The 19,799-nt window shown below is 39.0% G+C and overlaps 1 protein-coding gene across 3 annotated transcripts in view; it reads left to right on the top strand.

The window, feature by feature from the left end:
• Positions 1 to 19,799, top strand: part of Chn1 (chimerin 1) — a 157,930-nt gene that overhangs the window by 45,973 nt on the left and 92,158 nt on the right. Inside the window, exons 2-5 of one of the 3 annotated variants that reach the window (XM_028880630.2) lie at positions 617 to 655; positions 5,380 to 5,435; positions 10,200 to 10,231; positions 13,719 to 13,832. In XM_028880630.2, the coding sequence (XP_028736463.1) occupies positions 617 to 655; positions 5,380 to 5,435; positions 10,200 to 10,231; positions 13,719 to 13,832 (241 nt within the window). Of the gene's footprint in view, positions 1 to 616; positions 656 to 4,048; positions 4,064 to 5,379; positions 5,436 to 10,199; positions 10,232 to 13,718; positions 13,833 to 19,799 lie in introns of those variants that run through there. The other 2 variants (XM_037204885.1, XM_037204884.1) reach the window with 2 other exon arrangements.

The raw sequence follows: 19,799 nt of genomic DNA, 5'->3' as shown, positions 1-19,799 counted from the left end.
TTAAACTCAAATAGGGTGAGAGAAATGGACTTGAAGAGCAGATGTTCACATCCTGTTCTTTGTTGGTCCCTGGGGACATTCTCTTCCATGGGAGCATTTCTCATTTCCTGGTTTTGATTGTCCAGGACATTTGACGACTAGCATTTGTCCCTGCACTCTCCTCTCTTCATGTTAGTAATTAACTGGTTACACAAGAATCCCCCAAAAGTAATGGGAAAACAGAGAAACATCTGTGAAGGTTAACATTATGCAGTCAATTGGATTGGAAAGGGAAAATTCCAGTGATTTGAGGAACTTTTTGATGAAATAAGCATTAAGCCTAAACAGTGGCTTTGTTGACTATTACTTGGTGGATATAAGGAATGATTATGAAAAATCAAAATCAACTGATTTTTCTTATGTTGTACAACTGAGAAGACACAATAACTTTCTTTAAATTTTTTTAGAACAGTATTTTAAGAAAGTAAGGATCAAGGCTAAAAAAAAGTTTGCATTTTAGTGCCTTGCACTAGGACAGATAAGACAAAACCAGTATACATACCATGTGAATTAATGATTGAAGCATCATATTCAAGTATAACTTCAGTAATATTAATTTGGTGATTTATTCTTTCAGATACGGATGAATATAGACCTCCTGTTTGGAAATCTTACTGTAAGTATACAAGTAAATTTAATTGTGTGGGTTATAGTGTTTTTATAAGTAATGTAGTTATTCATAGCAAAGTTTGGGATTAATATAAAAGGGATTTTTATGGTAAAATGTGTTTCTACAAAGCTCTATGTGGTTTAATGTTTGGAATGCAGCTCATCTGTTTTAGTGTACAGAATTCTATGTAGTGGAGCTTGAGGTGACTTATTTGAGCAGTCAATAACACTAATGCATGGAGAAACTAATAATTTGAGCAGTTTAATTATTCTGATCTCAATTCTTTATGTAACAAAAGGAATATATATGATAAATGAGGGAGTCTACAAAGAAAAATCAGTAAAAGGAAGTAAAAGAAAAATGATTTTAAAATTGCTTTCTCAAAATATAAAGGGATAGAGAGAGACTCTGTGTGTGTATGTGTGTGTGTGTGTGTGTGTGTGTGTGTGTGTGTGTGTGTGTAGCTGACAATTCTGTTGACAGTTTTGGATTAACAGTGAATTCAGAATAGTCCTTTGATGTGACTTAAATCTAGTTATTTTTAAAAAACTTCTCAAATTTAATGAAAATTTGTACTTCACTTTTTGTATTATGCATATTAAAGTTAAGTAGGTGATTTATGTAAAATGTTGCTGTGTATGTTGGATTTTGGTGGGGCACGGTGGGCTGTGAACATCTTTTCATAGTGAGTCTCGAAGAAATAACCATTTCCTGATTCTTTAGAAATCCTTGTTACATTTTATCACTTACTTTGATTGTCCGTGCATGCAGCACAGTGTGTCTGCGTGTGCACACATGCTATGGGAGTTGACTCTCCCCTTCTGTGTGGGTGTCCAGGACTCCGTTTAGGTAGCTGGGCTCGGCCACACTATGAGCCATCATGCTGTCTCTTCTGTGAGTCTTTGAGACAATGACTTTACCTCTGTTCTGGGTGTTTTCCTCTTGGGGTTCAACTGAACACAGAAACATAAAAACACAGAAACATAAAATCTTAAAAATATAAACCAGTACGGAAACAGAATTGTGTTTAGTATCCTTCTTAAATGTAAGAACTGAAAGTCTTAACATAGTAATTAGGCAGGGAGTGCAGTGTCGGGACCGTGAGGAAGTGGTGGGTGGGAGGTAGACGTGCCCTGCCGTGGAGAGAGGGGCTCAGAACCGGCTCTTTGGTTGCTGTCACAGCCCACTCTGCATCTACTGGTGTCACAGCTGAGGTTTGTTTTTTTAAGAGAAATGGGAATTTCCTGCTGCTTTTATTGTTGAAACAAATTCAAATTTGAAAGCAAACAAACCATATGTGAGCTGATTTTGACTTTAAGATACTAATTTATGATCTCTGAATTTGATTGTTGTTATTGCTAGGGACTGAAAATTTCATTAATAATTACATAAGCATTGGCACTTCTAACATGACTGAAAATACATTAGGTTCTATAATTGTGTATCCTGTCATCTTGAATTTAGTTAATAACTTCCCATAAATAAGTTAATGATTGCCAATTTTAATTCAGCTATGTTTACATTCAAATTATCAGAAGTTCTAAACTAAGGAAGAAATTCCTGAATTAATTATAACTAGACCTTTCTATCTTATTTTAAAATATTTATTTATTTTGGAAGAGAGCAGGCATACAGTCTTACTATGTAGACTTGGCTGATTTGGTACTCACTGTATAACCCAGACTGGACTTGAACTCATGGTAATCCTCCTGCCTCAGTCTTATAAGTTTTGGGTTTATAGATTTGTGCCACCACACCTGGCTCGTGTGTGTGTGTGTGTGTGTGTGTGTGTGTGTGTGTGTGTGTAATTATTATTATTGTTGTATAATCGTTGTTCTTTGTTTTTAGAGATAGGGTTTCTCTTTGTAGCACTGGCTGTCCTGGATCTTGCTCCTTAGACTAGGCTGGCCTTGAACTCAGAGATCCACCTGCCTCTGTTTCCCAAGTGCTGGGATTAAAGATGTGTGCCACCACCACCTGACCTATTGTATATAATTTTTAAATGAAAATTTTCACAAGTGTACTGTGAATCTAAACTTGCTGTATTTTGCTATAAAATGCCTAAATACATATATACTTTGCATATTACTTCCAGAGGTGTTTTATCTAGAAACTTTTCTCCAAATACGAGAACCGTGCCTTTTTGGACAATTAGAAGTACTGAACGAAAATGAAAATAATTATACACAATTTAATGCTAGGAAAAACACAGGGGCGCCTCCTTCACCAGGTTCTTTGGTGTGATGTTGTCACCCTTTTATTCTTGCTGGATTATCTTACTATTTACTTACTAGACAGGCAAATGTTTACTAATTATAACCAGAAACTGCAGTCTGTGTGCTTGGACTCACATTTACTTTGGTTCTAATGGTAATTTTTTTAATCTTCTTGACTATGACTCAGTTGCCATAATTGGAGTTTTATAGGTGACAGTACTTTCTAGAACATTTTATTGAGACAATAGATCTTTGGGAATTACAGACAAAAGCAACGTGTGAACTGGATTTTCACCTTGTCATTGTACTTACCAGTAAGGAGCCCTGGGCACGGACTGTCTGGCATACCTAGCGTTTGGCACACAGCTCTCGGAGTGAGGGCGCGTCCTCACTGTCAGGCCCAGTCACTGCAGCAGCTCTTTCTCCCCTTCTGCAGCTCCATTATCCCTCACATTATCCCTTTACTCTCTGGAGTCACAGATCACATAAGATACTGAAAACGATTTTAATGTACCACCCAGGGATATTTGTAGCCATGAAAAAAAAAGGCCAAGGAAGACATTTGTGTCAGAATTGCAGACACTTCTGAGGAAGTGGGTTTTTTTGTTTGTTTTAGTTTGAGATTTTTTTCCCCTAAATATTAAAAAGTAAAGCTGCAGGAGCCAGGCGTGGTGGGTGGCATATGCCTTTAATCCCAGCGCTTGGGAGGCAGAGATAGGTGGATGGTTCATTGAGTTTGAGGCCAGCCTGATCTACAGAGAGAGTTCCGGGACAGCCAGGGCTACACAGAGAAACCCTGTCTCAAACAAAGCAAACAAACAAAAGTAAAGCTGCAGCTTCTCAATTCTTTCTAAAAATGTTTTTGCTGTATTATTTTTGAAATTATAATGTAATTACATCATTCTCCCTTCCCTTATTCCCTCAAACCCTCCTATACACCCTACTTGCTCTCTTTCAAATCCATAACTCCCTTTTTTTACCAATGGTTGTTATATACATATATGTATATGTATATATTCCTAAATATGTAAATACACCCTGCTGAGTTTAGTATTACTGGTGTGTATGTTTCAGGACTGACCATTTGGGATTGATAACCAATTGATGTGCTCTTCCCTGGGGAAGACTGTTCCCTACCTGCTCTCACCATTCCTTAGTTGCCTGTACTCAGTTTCTTTTACATCATAGCATTATCCAGGTACTGTGTCCTAATGGTGACCTCAACATGCATCATGAATCAGACATTACTGTAGTGAACTTCGTATTTTAATATCAGTTATCAACATATAATACTCTTTATGATACTCCTGTCTACCAGGGATTAAAGTCAATGTTTCATGTAGTCAGTAGCAGTAGAGAACAGTGATGTGTTCTGTATTTATTCTAATTATATATGTTTATATTGTCTAAATGTATATATTCATATATATTCGCATGATATATATGAATTACAAGGGCAAGAAATGGAAACTATAAAATGATACTTCATTCAAATGAGTCATGCATGTATTGTCTGAAGCCCCAGATTTTTGGGTAGTTTGATGATGTTGACAAACTATTGTAAGTATTTAACTGCAGTATTAACTTAAGCTTATTTACCTACAATTGCACATTTAGAAATAGAAAAAATAATAATCTCAAGAGATAAACATATTTGCATGCTTCCTCTGACAGCCACAAATCTTGTTTATTTTCATTTTTAAATATAAAACCTAATATGAGGCTGGAAAAGGTCATGTTATCAGTTCAAATTTTATTGATCATTTATAGATACCCTAAAAATTATCTATTCTTTGGCAAAGTGTTTCAGTGTCAAATTCTTTCTTTTGCTGAATTTGCCCAAATTGAGTAAGTCCTAGTAACTTGGTCTCTGAAATTTTGTTTTTAAGGAGATTGTATTTGAAAATATATGAAAATAGCATGTATGTTAACTTCTGACCTATAACTCTGTATTTTAGTCTCATGTTTGACAGTAATGTGCTTTAAGAAGTGTAAATATTATTGGTTTATATTAGGAAAAACAAAGAGTGGATTAAAGAGAAGAATGTAAAAATTATAGCCCCAATTTGTTCTAGAACAGTGGTTATCAGCTGCAATCTTTTAATACAGTTCTTCATGTTGTGAACACTAACCATAAAATTATTTTCATTGCTACTTTGTAACTGTAATTTTGCTTCTGTTATGAATTGTAATGTAAACATCTATGTTTTCTGATGGTATTAGGTGACCCCTGTGAAAGGATCATTTGATCCACAAAGGGGTTATGACCCACAGGTTGAGAAACATTATTTTAGAAGATACTTGTGTGGATTATGATTTTTCTGCTTGTGTTCTCCTAAAATTTGGTAACTTTAATTTGGTTTACAGTCTTTGTTTGGTTCATAACAAATTTTTATTTAGCAACAAATAGGACTATAACTTTTCTTGTAAGTATAAAAAGCAGCCAGTTTTTTCTAGTATGTTCCTAAATTCTCTATAAGGGAAATTGACACTTTGCTGTCTGCCTCCTTGTAGTATACCAGCTGCAGCAGGAAGCCCCGCATCCTCGAAGGATCACCTGTACTTGTGAGGTGGGTGTGGCACAGTTCTTCTTCTGTTTCCCAAAGCTGGCCGTCCTTGGAGGCCTGTCTGTGGTGTGACCATTCGCTCCGATTCAGTTTTATTGATTAGACATTAGACATTTCAGTTTTATTGATTAGACATGTCTCATTAGACATATGTATGCTGCTTACAATATTATATATAACATCTTTGTGTAGTTTTAAATACTATAACTTTCATAAGCTAATTACACATTCTTACATTTTAAAATGTTTTGTTCCTCATTTCTGATAATTCATTTGAGAGTATCATTGTAGGGTAATTTAACAAAATGAACCAAGATTGAGCCAAGCATGTGGCCTTTAATCCTAGCACATGGGAGGCAGACCCCTGAGTTCTAGGCCTGCCTGTCTATATAGCAAGTTACACACACACACACACACACACACACACACACACACACACACACACACAAAACACAGAAGGGGCGAGGGGTGGTTATGGGTGGATGTGATGTTAAAAGCATTGTATACATGTATGAAATTACAAAAGAGTAAAAAGAAAAAGGCACTTCAACAAAATAAACAAACAACATGGATAATTTTCCAAGGAAAGATATTTTGTATTACATGAAAAGGTGCAAACACCCCCCCCCACACACACACACCCAAAATACCCAAACAAAAAGCTCACAAAAAATCATGGAGTCAATTTTGTGTTGGCCAATGTCTCTTGGGCATAGGGCCTGCCCAGTGAAGAAAACTGATTTCCCTTTGCCAGTGAGTGTCAATTGCAAATAGCTTCTTGGTTGGGGTCGGACTCTGTGTCCACTTCCCCTTCGCAGTGCTGGGACCTTATCTTGTTTGAACCTGTGCTGGTCTTGTGCATGCTATAACAGTCTCTGTGAGTTCATATGTGTATCAACCTTGTTGTGTCTGGGAGACACTGCTTTCTTGGAGCCCTCCATACCCCTGGCTCTTAAAACATCTTCTGAATGGATCCCTGAACCTTGAGGGGAGGTGTTTGATGATGGCACTTCATTTAGGACTGAGTGTTCTGAAGTCCCTCTCTGCACATGGTCCAGTTGTGGGTCTCTGTGTTAATTACTATCTGCTACAAGAAGGAGCTTCTCTGTTGAGGGTTGAGCAAGACACTGATCTATGGTTATAGAATGTGCCATTAGCTCTTATTTCATTGCTACTTTCCTTTTGCAATATAATATGTGAATGTTAGCTTTTAATCTGTAGATTTGTGTGTTTATCTAAATAACCACAGTTTAAACCACTGTTTAAATAGCTAGTAAGGGACCTGGGGGGCTGGATGGGGGAGGAATCTTCCAGAGAAGGGGAAATAGAATATAGTGTTACAAACAGATACAGGGAAAACTAGACTAGATTAAATCAAGATGGGTATGGGAGAGTAGGGTAAAGGAGAGAATATGGAAAGGGACAGCTAACACTAAAGACTTTTGAAAAGCCATATGGAAACGTAGATGCAGATGTGAAAGGAATTTAAATTTAAATGGAGCCACCATATAAGGGGGAAAACAATGCTCAACCAGACAGACATCTTCTGCCACCAAGTAAAACCTCCAGAGCCAAGAATGGGCTATATCTAGTTGGGTCATTGGCCAAAGGGATCCTGTAAACTCTCCCAAACACCAAAGGTTGTTGTCACAGCTATTGGTCACAACTGAATGATAAGGCTCTATTGCTGAAGATTCCACTTATTTGGATCACTTGAGCTGGTACCCAACTAGAAGCTTCACCTCAACTGACGAGTGTTCATGGTGCTAGAAGGTACTTTGTGTGCTATTGGAGGAGAAAAGTAGTCATCAGTATTACCTTTGACCTACAGCAGTGACTGCATGCAAGATATGCTGGTGTGGTCATGACTCATATGTTATGGGAATGCTGACTACTTTTTTAAAATATTGAATTTAACTTTCCTCCATGATATAGAACCCATACCTGATAGTGATAAAGTCCAAGAACTGAGACATTTATATTTTTATTCCTTCAATTGATTAACCAATATCCTCTGAGGTGCTGCTTTCTGCTCGATCCTCAGAACTCAGTCAAAGCAATATCTCTCTCCCGGAAGAACCTGAAGTCTCAGTGGGGGGGAGGGCAGTAGAGTAGCCAATGGCGCAAACTGGCAGCAGTTCCGGTATCTGGTATGGGTTTGTTTGTTGGTTTGTTTGTTTCCTTTTGGCCCCTTGCAGGGGATTGTGGTAGAGTGTTCAAAGATGGTACCAGATATCTACATAGACAAAAAATAATAAAAATATTTTATATCCTAAGTATAGAGTTCAGACCTTGTCCTTGTAGTCGTAGAGGTAAAGATACTTTCAGCACAAACACATGATATTAGGTTTAGAGCACTTAGCTGCAATGCAGAAGGTGGATTAGGAAGGAAGATGGACATTTGGAGGCAAAAAGACTGTTTCAGGAGATTGTTGTAGTATTCCTAAGGATGAATGAAAGGACCTGTATGCACTGGTTCTGGGAATAGCCAAAAAGGGGCAGAAAGGAATCTATGAAGTACAAGAATATGTTTGATTTGGTGGACTGAATGAGAGGAAAAAATGACTTTGGGGAACTAGTCATCTCTTGATTTTACAAACTCCTGTCATGGGAATCTGAGGAAGCAGAGATTTTCCTTTTCCTGCAAAAACATTTAGATGTTTTATAAAACTTAAAAACAAGCATATAAATGCTTAAATAAGCATAAATTAGTCTATTACATGACATTTAAATTTCCAACTTGAGACATTTATAAGTCAACTAATTTGAGATTGTTAATCATTTTTATATTTCTGACTAATTTTTTAATTTGATTATCTGAATAATGTCTGTAAGTTTGGAGACAATACTTAATATCTTAGATAACCTTAAAACATCTAGATCTTGTTTTAGGAAAAGAAAACCTTCCCTGTTTCCTCTGACTCAAAAGATGTGCAGTGAGTTTTATAAGCTGAGAAATTGTGGAACAAAGACAAACTCAGATGGGATTTAAGATAAGAAATAACCTGGCTGCAATTGCAACAGAAATAAAGGTTCATGAGGGAATATTTCTTAGGGGAGGAGGGCTGGAGAGATGGCTCAGAGTTAAGAGCACTGACTGCTCTTCCAGAGGTCCTGAGTTCAATTCCCAGCACCCACATGGTGGCTCACAACCATCTATAATGAGATCTGGTGCCCTCTTCTGTATACATAATAAGTAAATAAATCTTTTTTAAAAAAAGAAGAATTCTTAGGAAAAAGTAGAATCATGACTCCTATGAAAAGATGAAAACATGTTAAAAGCAACTTAACTAGTAAGATAGGAAACAACCAGCAGAAAAGTTCGTTACCATGGGAGAAAAAAATATGTATCAGAAAGATAAAACTCACTTTCCTGTAGTATGGAATTTGTGAAAGAAGCGTAGTATGTTATTACCATAATTCTACAATTGAGAGAATTTGAAGATGCCTCAGAGATGGTGTACCGGGTTAGATTCTGAGAAATTGTTATGGTGTACCCTTGAGGATGCATGGCATGTCACCAAAACAGATTTCTTGCTATGATGGCAATAAATGTCTCAAGTTTGTTAGAAACAGTTCTAGGTCTGGATGACCAGTGAATAGGAAATCCAAACTTGGCAGCTAGGTTTGGTGCAGAACTACAGGAAATCGCTCAATAGGCTTTTGAAGTTGCTTTGGGAACTGTCATTTAACCACAGTCAGCTGAGGCAGCATCAAACAGGCAAAAGGAGAGTCTTTTTGGCTCTGCATAAGAATCACAGTATTAACTGTGTCTCTACCATTTGAACAGGTAGTGTCTTCAATAACAGGTGTAACTTCCCTGATACTCAGTTTCTTCTTGTACTATACAGTCCAGCACCCCCACTACTTGGTACCTCTCCAAAGGAAATGAATTCATTATGTTGAGGACGTATCTGCACTCTGATGTTTTGCTGTATTAGTCACAATGGTTAGTCAGTGAATGAGTGGGTAAAGAAAACGCACATATACATGATGAAATACTGTATTTCACACCAAACACAGCCTTTAAAAGAAGCAAGTCCTTTTATATGCAGCGTTGTGGGTGAACCTGGAGGACATTATACTAAACGAAATAAGCCCGGCGCAGAAAGTCAAGCACTCATCTCACTCTAGAATCTAGAGCGTTCAGCTCAGAACTACAATGTAAGTTATCCTCTGACCTCCACTCCCCATGATGCGGCATTCACCCCCCCCCCCACACACACAAATAATTAGAAAAAGAGAAATGCCTGTCCCATTTTCTCTTCAGTATTTCTTGAATGAGTTGGGCAAATCCCCTCTCCCTACCTATCTGCCCAGTAGGAACTTGTCAGAATCCACGCTTCTGGGTGTGTGACGTGCTAGGAATGCTGTGGGAAGACACTGGTGAAAGGAGAGCTGTGGAAGCCGGAAGGCCGATGCTGTGTTCAGATATTTGTAACAAAATGGACACAGAGTGATGGGGAGGGAGAGGACGGGGAGGGGGAGGGGGAGAAAAACCAGTTGGTAGTGACACTGTTAGGACGTTAAGTTTTGTGGATATTTTACTCTTTGAATAAAGTGATTATCTTTTCTAATTCGTCATGATCTAGAAACTTCCACTGTTTACTCACACAGCATGGGTGCATCAGAAACATGATGATGTTTAATATTACTCAGATTCTTTGTCTTGATATATGCTTTAGTTTATCATATGAAAATGTGTTGACTTACATTTTGTGCATTTGGATTTTCGTAAGTATTCATTGTTTTTCTTCTTTTCTATAGGTAGAAAACAGACCAAAGTATTACGGAAGAGAGTAAGTATGGATTGTAGGTTTATATATGTAAAAGATATATGTAAATGTATGCTTTTGGTAAAAATATAGAATGAAAGAAATATTCTAGTTTGGTGGAATTAAATTCTCTTTATCTGATTACAGGTATAATTCTCACTGGTCTAAAATAGGAAAATAAAGACAACTATAAAAAGAAAATACTATGATAAAATAAATGTGCAAAAATATTAAAGGAGCAAGAAGAAAGCCATATAAATACATACTCCTAGATCGATGTCAAGAAAGTGTATATATTTATGTACTAAACACAATAAAACATGCAGCTAGATTCAGTGAGATTTAGACAGTTTATTTTATATTGTCCCCCTTTCTTCTGCTTTTCAATATTATGTATTGTCTGTCATACCAGAAAAAAGTGATTCATGTTACCCAGAGACATATTAAAATTTTTGCATACTGCCCTCTGAGGATGTTTTCATAATGTTAGTTAATCATTGTACTTCCTTTATGTTTTCATGTTATTTACTTTAAGACAGCATCACTGTGAAACCCAGCTCCCTTTTGTGGTGGAGCTATAGGCATGTGCCAATGTATCTGTCCCCTCTCAGGTTTACAAAAGTTTACATCTTGTACATACAGATTTGTAGCTTGAGTTTTCTGCTTAATATTGGTGATGAGCATTATAATATTTTTATTTTATTTTATTTTGGATTTTCAAGACAGGGTTTCTCTGTGTAGTTTTGTGCTTTTCCTGGAACTCACTTTGTAGACCAGGCTGGCCTCAAACTCACAGAGATCCGCCTGGCTCTGCCTCCTGAGTGCTGGGATTAAAGGCGTGCGCCGCCGCCCGGTGTAATATTTTTAAAATTGACTTTTAGTTTTAGTTCTATGGTTGGGCAACTGGCTACCGGGAAAACTATTTAAAGTGCTGTTTTAATGTCCAAGGCCTTAGTTTTTCTGATTATTGAGAAATAGAAATATAGCACTTTGAAGAAAAGAGTAAAAATCACCTATAATCCTTACCATTCCCAGTTATTTCATTGCTACTTCATAACTGTAATTTTGCTGCTGTTATGAATCGTAATGTAAGTATCTGTGTTTTCAGATGATCTTAGGCAAGCCCTGTGAAAAGATCATTCGGCCCCCAAGGGGTCGCTACCCACAGTTGAGAACCACTGCCCCAGATAAAAACCTTTGTTTTTCATTGAGATAATATCAAATAACAATGTATACAGCAATTATTTCTACATTACTTAGAATCCCAGGTGTGTTTTTTTGAGTCTTGGAATGGTCCATGGGCAGCTGCCTGGAGCTGAGAGAGAGTGACTCCATAGCTGAGAGGCACTGGCAGTCTTTAGAGTTGCTCAGCTGCCCTTCTGATTGAGGTTCTCATCAGGAGTGCTAGAGACAGAAATGTATCAGATTTTAGATCGGGGATTCATGGGGAAGGGAGGCTTAATTTCTAATATTAATAGTAACTCTCAGAAACCTCTCACGGTTTTAAAGGGATACAAATAGTAGATCAATTGGTATGAATTCTTTTAAGGTTCTTTAAATTCTTTCATTGTTAAGGTGTGTTTCAAAATTTGAATTTGATTGCCTTTTAAGGCAATTGATCTTTGTTTTAAACAGCTAGTACATTTTGCCAACTTTATTCCCTGAGGGCATGGCACAAGTATAGACTTCTGGAGGGTGTCACATCAGGAATGGGTTACCCTCTTAACTGCAGCAGATAAAGTATATTGCCCATGGACCTAGTTGTAAAAGATTGAGATTTTCAGGAAGATGAAAAATCCAGGAGTCCAATTAGAGCATTTCTGGGTGATGTGATTTAAAACATAATTGCCATGAACAATTTTTAAGACTTGAGCCAAACCTACAAGGAAAAACTTCAGAGAGTTGCCAATTACCCCAAAGCAAAATTCTATTAAGGTGTCAGTGAAGAACCTTTAAAATTTAATCAAAAGTCAAGTGACTATTGTCCTTTTGTGCTGTGGAAGCTGTGATGTTTCTTTTTTTTTTTCCTTTTTTTTTTTTTTTTTTTGGTTTTTGAGACAGGATTTCTCTGTGTAACTTTGGAGCCTGTCCAGGAACTCTCTGTAAACCAGGCTGGTCTTGAACTCGAACTCATAGAGATATGCCTGCCTCTGCCTCCTGAGTGCTGGGATCAATGGCTTGGCTTATGCCGCCACCACCACCTGGCCTGTGATGTTTTTGTTGTTGTTGTTTTTAAGCAGTGAGTTAGCTGTGAGGAGAGACTTACTGCCATCCTCTTCTGTGATGCCTGAGCCTTTGAGATAAACTCAACAGGTAGATCACAGCAGACAGTGTAAACGTTGATAAAATGCAAACAAGGCTATCACAGAAAAAGTAGTGACTACCCATGGAATGTCAAGAGTTTGTATACTAATAGTTATTATTTATTTAGTTTTTAATAATTTAAAATGTCCTTAGGGACATTGTGGGTCATTTAGAGAAGAATAGATGATTTTTAGGAAATGTGATTTTTCCTGCCTTAGGAGAAAGAATGGGAGAGAAGCAAGTTTGTGTGTGGCATGGTGTTACCTTTATATCTCCTCTTCTGCATGAGATTCAGTCTCCAGGGGTGGGGGGAGCCTGCTGGGATTCAGGCCCTTTTGGATGATGTGTCCCTAGGTAGATAAAGAGAGCTCAGAAAGGCTTTTCCTGCCGCTGGCTATATGTCTTGTGCTGTCAGATGAAGACTAAAGCAACACATCCGGGGTGGCGTGGCCTGGAGTCCTTTATCGCCTGAGTTCCTGAAAGGACACACTATATGAATTTACAAATTGCAAATCTTCATACAGGTGTAAAATGATTCCATATTTTAGATATCTGCTACCACTGCCACTTTTACTTTCTCAGTGTTCTGTATCAGGTTGTTGTGAATGAATCTTTGCATAAAAGATGCATTCATTATTTGTGTTTATTCTTTCTTTTTTTTTTTTCCTTTGTTAATGAACGATAGGGTTTGGAAAGGAAGCCAAGGCATGTGCTACACTCTTTGCATGTGGTCTGAGTATTCAGCAATGCACATTATGCACATTATTGGGTGATCATGCCAATTAAAGACAACCCAGGGTCCTGGAAAGTTGCCAGCATGGACTTCTAGCCAGAAGCTTGGATCACAGTACCAACTGGGCAGAAGAAATGAGATAAATTCTGTGTATTATTCTTTAGCAAGCCCATATGGTCAAATGGTTACATGAGAAAGGTCTGTCCTCTTAGGTGAGGTGGTGGATCCTGCCTTCAGTGGATGCGGATTTTGTTCCAATTTGGGAAGTAGACTCAGTAGCTGCTTTGGTGCTGTTCTTATCCCAGAGAAGCTGGCCAGGGCCAGGCCAAGGGAGGCACAGCACAGTTAAAGCCAAGTGCTTTCTTTCCTCCCTCGGTGTGGCCGAGACCAGCAGGTGAGGGCATGGGCTGTGTTTTGTCCTGTTGTACTGAAGAACTGTGGAGAGCCGGCTCTCTGATTGGCTTTGTTCCATAGGTTTCATGGCATGATCTCTAGAGAAGAGACTGACCAGCTCTTGAGTGTGGCTGAGGGGAGCTACCTCATCCGGGAGAGCCAGCGGCAGCCGGGAACATACACTTTGGCTTTAAGGTTGGTCATGGACCTGAAATTAACTGTGCTTTATTTTAGACCCTCTTAATGAGGGCTTTAAATTTGAAGACAGCAAGTAATTGAATTGGTTCTTGTTTTCTTGGGGCCTAATTACCATTTTAATAGCTTTGAGACTCCTTAAAAATTCTTCGTGAATGGTAGCCCTTGGTGACTAAGGATTCTGACACCTTAAAGCATGTTTGATGTAGCCACTTCCTTCCATCATTCCCTTGCTCTCTGTCTCTCGAATAAGGAAAGACACTAAAAGAAAGTTCTTGGTAACTGATGAACCTAAAGCCAGTGTGTAGCTAGAGTTTTCCTGCCTTGCCCACAGTCAGGACAAATCTTTGTCACCTGCCAGTCCCACAGCCGCTCAGACCCGACCAAGTAAACTCAGAGACTTATATTGCATACAAACTGTATGGCCGTGGCAGGCTTCTTGCTAACTGTTCTTATAGCTTAAATTAATCCATTTCCATAAATCTATACCTTGCCACGTGGCTCGTGGCTTACCGGCATCTTCACATGCTACTTGTCATGGCGGCGGCTGGCAGTGACTCCTTCTGCCTTCCTGTTCTCTCCATTCTCTTCTCTGTTAGTCCCGTCTATACTTCCTGCCTGGCCACTGGCCAATCAGTGTTTTATTTATTGGCCAATCAGAGCAATTTAACATACAGACCATCCCACAGCACCAGTGTCATTTCTTAGGTTGAATTTTGGTTGAAGTAGTTTTTCTTGGGAACTCTTGGCTCTTATCTGCTATTGGATTTCATCTAATGTTTTGGCTGTTCTTAGCTGATGGTGTGGTGCCTAGAAACAATATTTCTGTTAGCATTACACTCAAACCAATCATAGGAACAGCAGTGCAGTAGCATGGCTGTCCACTGGGCTTACCCTGTGCCAGGCTCCTCAGTGTACTTAATCTTCAAGACAACTCTCTCTGTTATTACTGTTTTCACTTTACAGTTGAAACAGAGGCCTGGAGGTCGAGTGACATGGCCAGCCACAGTCACACGTACAATAAGTTGTGCTAGTATTTTAAGCCAGTAAGACTTAGAGTGTGCTTTTAAATGCTGTGTTCCTGCCTGCCCGAAGGTGTAGAATAATTACTTGTTTTTGTCCAATTCCTCATGGGTTAGTTCTCTCTGAAAAGACTGGTTAGCAGCTGTAACTTCTTAAGGAAGTGGTGCAGAAATCATAGAGCACAGAGAGGATAGAGAGGTGCCAGAGCTTTAGCCTGACTCCTCCTTCAGCTACCCTGCCTCTGGTAGTGAGCATGGAATCCATTCTTGTCCTAAACAGATCAATTAATCTTCCTGATAACTTGACTGATACAATTCAGTATTATTTCAAGTAGAGTTCTGAGTCCTCTGTGTTCTTGGAAAGACGAGTTTCTCATAGTGTTTGTGGAACTTTGCCTTTTGTTACAAATTATGACATATAAATCCCCCTTCAGTTACTTAACTGTGTTGCTTATTAATTTTGATTGTGGTATACAGGGGAAAATATCTACTTTGGCAACCCAAATATCTTTATTTTCCTACCAATTTTATTAGAAGACTGATTTGGAGAAAAATCACAGAATTACTTGATGTTTACTTTTCCTATTTTTTGGTTTTGTTTCTACTTTCTCTGCTTTTGGGGGGCCTCAAACACAGGGCTTGTGCATGTCGGGGACATCGCTCAGCTGCATCTGCAGTCTTTGAGGTCAGTTTCTTTGTCCTTCTATCCTTTAACTTTATACCAGAATTCGGCATCACTGCATCTCTCCTTTGGGGCAGTCATGTGATTGTCTAGGATAAATGAGCCTTGATGTAACAGCCGATGGGCCAGGGTATCTTGAAGGAGGAAGAACAAAATCCTCCCTAGGCTACAGTTTCCTTACTTTTCTCCATGACAGTGTGGAAGTTGAAGGACTTGAGTAGCTTGAACTCAGTTCTGCCTCTCATCTTAAGGTGCAGTCTCTTGTAGTTTTTCCTGGCTCACACCATCAGACAGTCAAGGAACACAGATTTAGTTTGGAGTAAAGTAACCCCCAGACTGACAAAGGTCTTCCTGCTCCTCACCATCTTGTCCTGGCATTCTACTTATTTCCCATCCATGGAGATTGGAGAATAGTTGAACATTAGTTTGAAGGGAATGGTGGGTTGTTTTTTGTTTTTTCTTTTATTTTTCTGTTCTGTTTTGTTTTTCTCGACAGGGTTTCTCTGTATAGCCCTGACTGTCCTGGAACTTACTCTGTAGACCAGACTGGCCTCAAGTTCAGAGATCCACCTGCCTCTGCATCCTAAGTGCTGAGATTAAAGGTGTGCGCCACTACACCAGAGTGTTTTTAATTCAAGGTCTGTGAGAACCTATTGACTATCTTTGTTATTGAAAAATCACTACATGATTCTTGGAAACACTGAGTAAAGAAAGCTGTGGGGGAGGGTAGGAAAAGGAATTTATGAGGATGTATTTTGAGTAATTTATGCATTGAAATGTAACTAACAATCTTCACATTTAAACTAGATGTATGGCAGGGGAATGTTAAGAATATGAAATAGAAGTTGTATTGAAATGTGTCCTTATTATTATTACCTCATACTCCCTGCAGCTGGTAATTCCCCCAATTCATATCAGTTGGTTTGTAACATGGAGTACAATCTATTTGTGGTCATCAGCTTGCCTCGTTCGTCGCATCTGTGTTCATTGTGCGTTTGTTGTGTTGCCAAGGGCTCTCTAAAAAGGAGTAAATCTTCAACCTCAGGGTCCTCAGGAGACACATCAAGACCAGTTGTCCCAAACCAAGCTCATGACTGGCCTTCCAAATACCCTGTGTCTCCATTCCCCTTATTAGCTGGCAACACTGTTATCCAGTCTCTTCTTAGAGAAACCAAGATGTTGTTTTTGTTTTTCTCTTGGGTTTTAGATCCGCGCAGCCGTCATTTGCTCCTACCCTCCCCTAGAGCACACACGGAATCTCAGAGCAAGTGTATAGTTTGCTGTTAAAATAAGTTTACTATTTTTTAATATAAACTTCAAAAATTAACTTTGGTTTTGTAATTTTCCTTTAGTGCTCTGGATTCATATCTTTTCTAGTTTATATCTTTTCATAGATCTCGAAAGCCTTAGACACTGTACCATATTACCTAGTAATTAAGAGGAGTTTTCATTTGCCTATTTCATATAGCCAAGCCAGTCTTATCTCTTGGGTGTTTTTAAAAGTTTCCTTTTCAATTTTATGCAATTTCTTAGATTGGTAAATGTGTGAGGATCTCCTGAGACCAGTTTTGTCTCCATAAATGATCATCCTGAAATCTCTTATAGTTGTCAGGAATAAAAGCTGGCTGGGAAGACTGAGGCAGAAGGATTACTCTGGTTCGGTAGTTCAAAGTCAACCTGGTCAATAAAGTAGGGCCTAGTCTCAAAAAAGAAAAGAAAGAAGATGAGTGATTAGTAAGATTGTGGAGGTGATAGGACCCAGGCTTGAGAAAACATGGCCTCCTTTCATTGGCCTCTCCTGTACTCCCTTCACTGATGGTCTCTGTGTGCACTGTAGAGTATCAGGGTAGTGTCCAAATGCTTCCATGCTAGTAGTTGCCTGCAGTCAAAAAGGAGAGGCATGCTTCAGTAAGTTCTAGTGTGCAGATGAGGAGAATGTACTGTTTGGACACTTACTGTGAGCTGCCTCTTATTCCCAGTGATTTGGAGGTTTCCTAGGAATTGATTTGACATTTATATTAATTACAGCTTAAGGAAATAGACATGAAGTAATTTAATGTAGTTTAGAAATTCAGCTGAAAACATGTTTTTCATAGTTTTAAGACTTTTTTTTCTCAGTGCTGTGAATCAAACCCAGGTTTTCATGCTGACCACTGAAATACCCTATCAGTTCAAGAATATATAATTTTATGTGCATTGGTGTTTTGCCTGCATGTATTCCAGATCTTGGAATTACAGACAGCTGTGAGCTTCCATGTGGATGCTGGGAACCAAACCCAGGTCCTCTAGAAGAGCAGTCAATGCTTTAAACCACTGAACTTCTTGCCAGCCCCTTAGGAACTAATTTTTAAAATACATACTTCACTGGTCAGGGGAGATTCCTCAGTTGTCAAACACCGAGGATAGTGTGGTTTGCACTGAATTCCAGTCCACCTGGTGCTATATATTGAGACGCACGCACGCACACACACACACACGCACGCACGCACGCACGCAGCTTGATAACACTCTTAGAACCCCAGCACTGGGAAGACAGAGACAGGTAGATCCCTGGGGCTCTCTGGGGCAATCAGCTGAGCCTGCTTGGTGAGATCCAGGCCAGGGAGAGATCCTGTCTCAAAGAAAGTTGGTTGCACCAAGGGAACAACTTCTAAGGTTGTCCTCTGGCACACAGAAAGACAAAAATACACCATAAGCCTTTTATCTCTAGAAGAAAACTTGTCAGATTCAGTTTGAACATTTCCTATTGGCAGTCCTTCAGTTCCCTGGTCTTGCACATGCTTTCCAGGCGTTCTGCCAGTGAGCAGCTCCCCGCCCTGCTCTGCTCTTTCTGACCTGTTGTTCAGCCTGCCCTACTGAATTTGTCTTTCCAGTACTGTGTTGTCCACTTCTGAGACTTCCATCCCATCCTGACAATGGTGAAATAAAGAGGTATAGAAAAGTACGGAAAGCTAATAAATAGGAGCAGTCATACGACGTTTTCTCTTTGCTGTCACCGTACCGGATAAAATCTCAACAGTTTATGGGTATATGTACCGCTGCAGCCTGTTTCCACTCTAGAGGCAGTGAAATCCGGGAGAATGGAGCCTAAAAAATGAAGCGGACTGAAGTCTCATGTAGTAGCCAACTTTACAGAGCATCAGACAGTTGATATCCTAAGGGTTAAGAAACGTCACCTGAGTATATAATCACAAGAACAAGCTGCATGTGGCCAAAACAAATAACGATGTCTATTGTAATGAGGAATCTGAAGTGTACGCACTGCTATCTACTATACTTGGGAGGGCCACAAAAGCACATTCCAAGAACATCCAGTCAAGCAGGGAGGGCGCACGCCTGTAATTCCAGCATTCAGAGGCAGAGGCAGGTGGGTCTCTGTGAGTTCAAGGCCAGCCTGGACTACAAAGTGAGTTCCAGAACAGTCAGAGCTGTTACACAGAGAAACCCTGTCTCCCAAAACCATGCAACAACAACAACAAAAGAACAATTCCTGTTGTTGAAGAAACTGGGGTCATAAGACTTGTTTTCTAGGAGTTTTCTTACAAGCACTCAGAATTCTCCTCATACAACTTCAGTCTTGGGCCATGTTCCAACAGCAACCCACTTAAACTTTTTTTTTTAAAAAAAATCTGTCTTTTATCTGAAAAATTCTATTTTTATTGAAATTGGGTAAATGTGAGAAGCTGTTTGTAACTCAACAAATGTGTCACTAACACTTTTATGCTAATAACTATGTACTTTCTTAACCCAAGTAACTAAGTGTGCACACAGGTGAGCTCACTGCTGAACATCATAGTCTTGCTGTTGCTCTCCCGAGCTGTTTAATTCAGGGCGCACTTGCCAGACTCTGTCCAAGAGTTTTCTTGGAAGTAAAAACAAACAAACAACAACAACAACAAAACCCTAAGAAACATATAACTGTCACATATTTAACCTGGCAGAGGACTAACCCTGTGTATGCAGTCACTGGGTTCTGTTAGTGTGGGTTCCCTTTTACACAATGCATGCCTTTTCTGTTAGTGTGGGTCCCTTTTACACAATGAACACCTTTTCTGTTAGTGTGGGTCCCTTTTACACAATGAACACCTTTTCTGTTAGTGTGGGTCCCTTTTACACAATGAACACCTTTGTAGCAGTAGCTTGAGCTTTTAAATTTAAATTTTCTTTAGAAGAAAAATCTTAAGTATATGTTTACAATAGTCATGGAATAAAGCCAAACAAATCATTTAAAGCAACAGCCACTTGAACAGGAACCTTAATGAA

The sequence above is a fragment of the Peromyscus leucopus genome, chromosome 4 (genome assembly GCF_004664715.2).
Source record: "Peromyscus leucopus breed LL Stock chromosome 4, UCI_PerLeu_2.1, whole genome shotgun sequence".
In the NCBI taxonomy this organism is placed as follows: Eukaryota; Metazoa; Chordata; class Mammalia; order Rodentia; family Cricetidae; genus Peromyscus; species Peromyscus leucopus.
The sequence above is the reverse complement of the archived record's forward strand: the minus strand, read 5'-3'. Positions and strand labels throughout refer to the sequence as shown.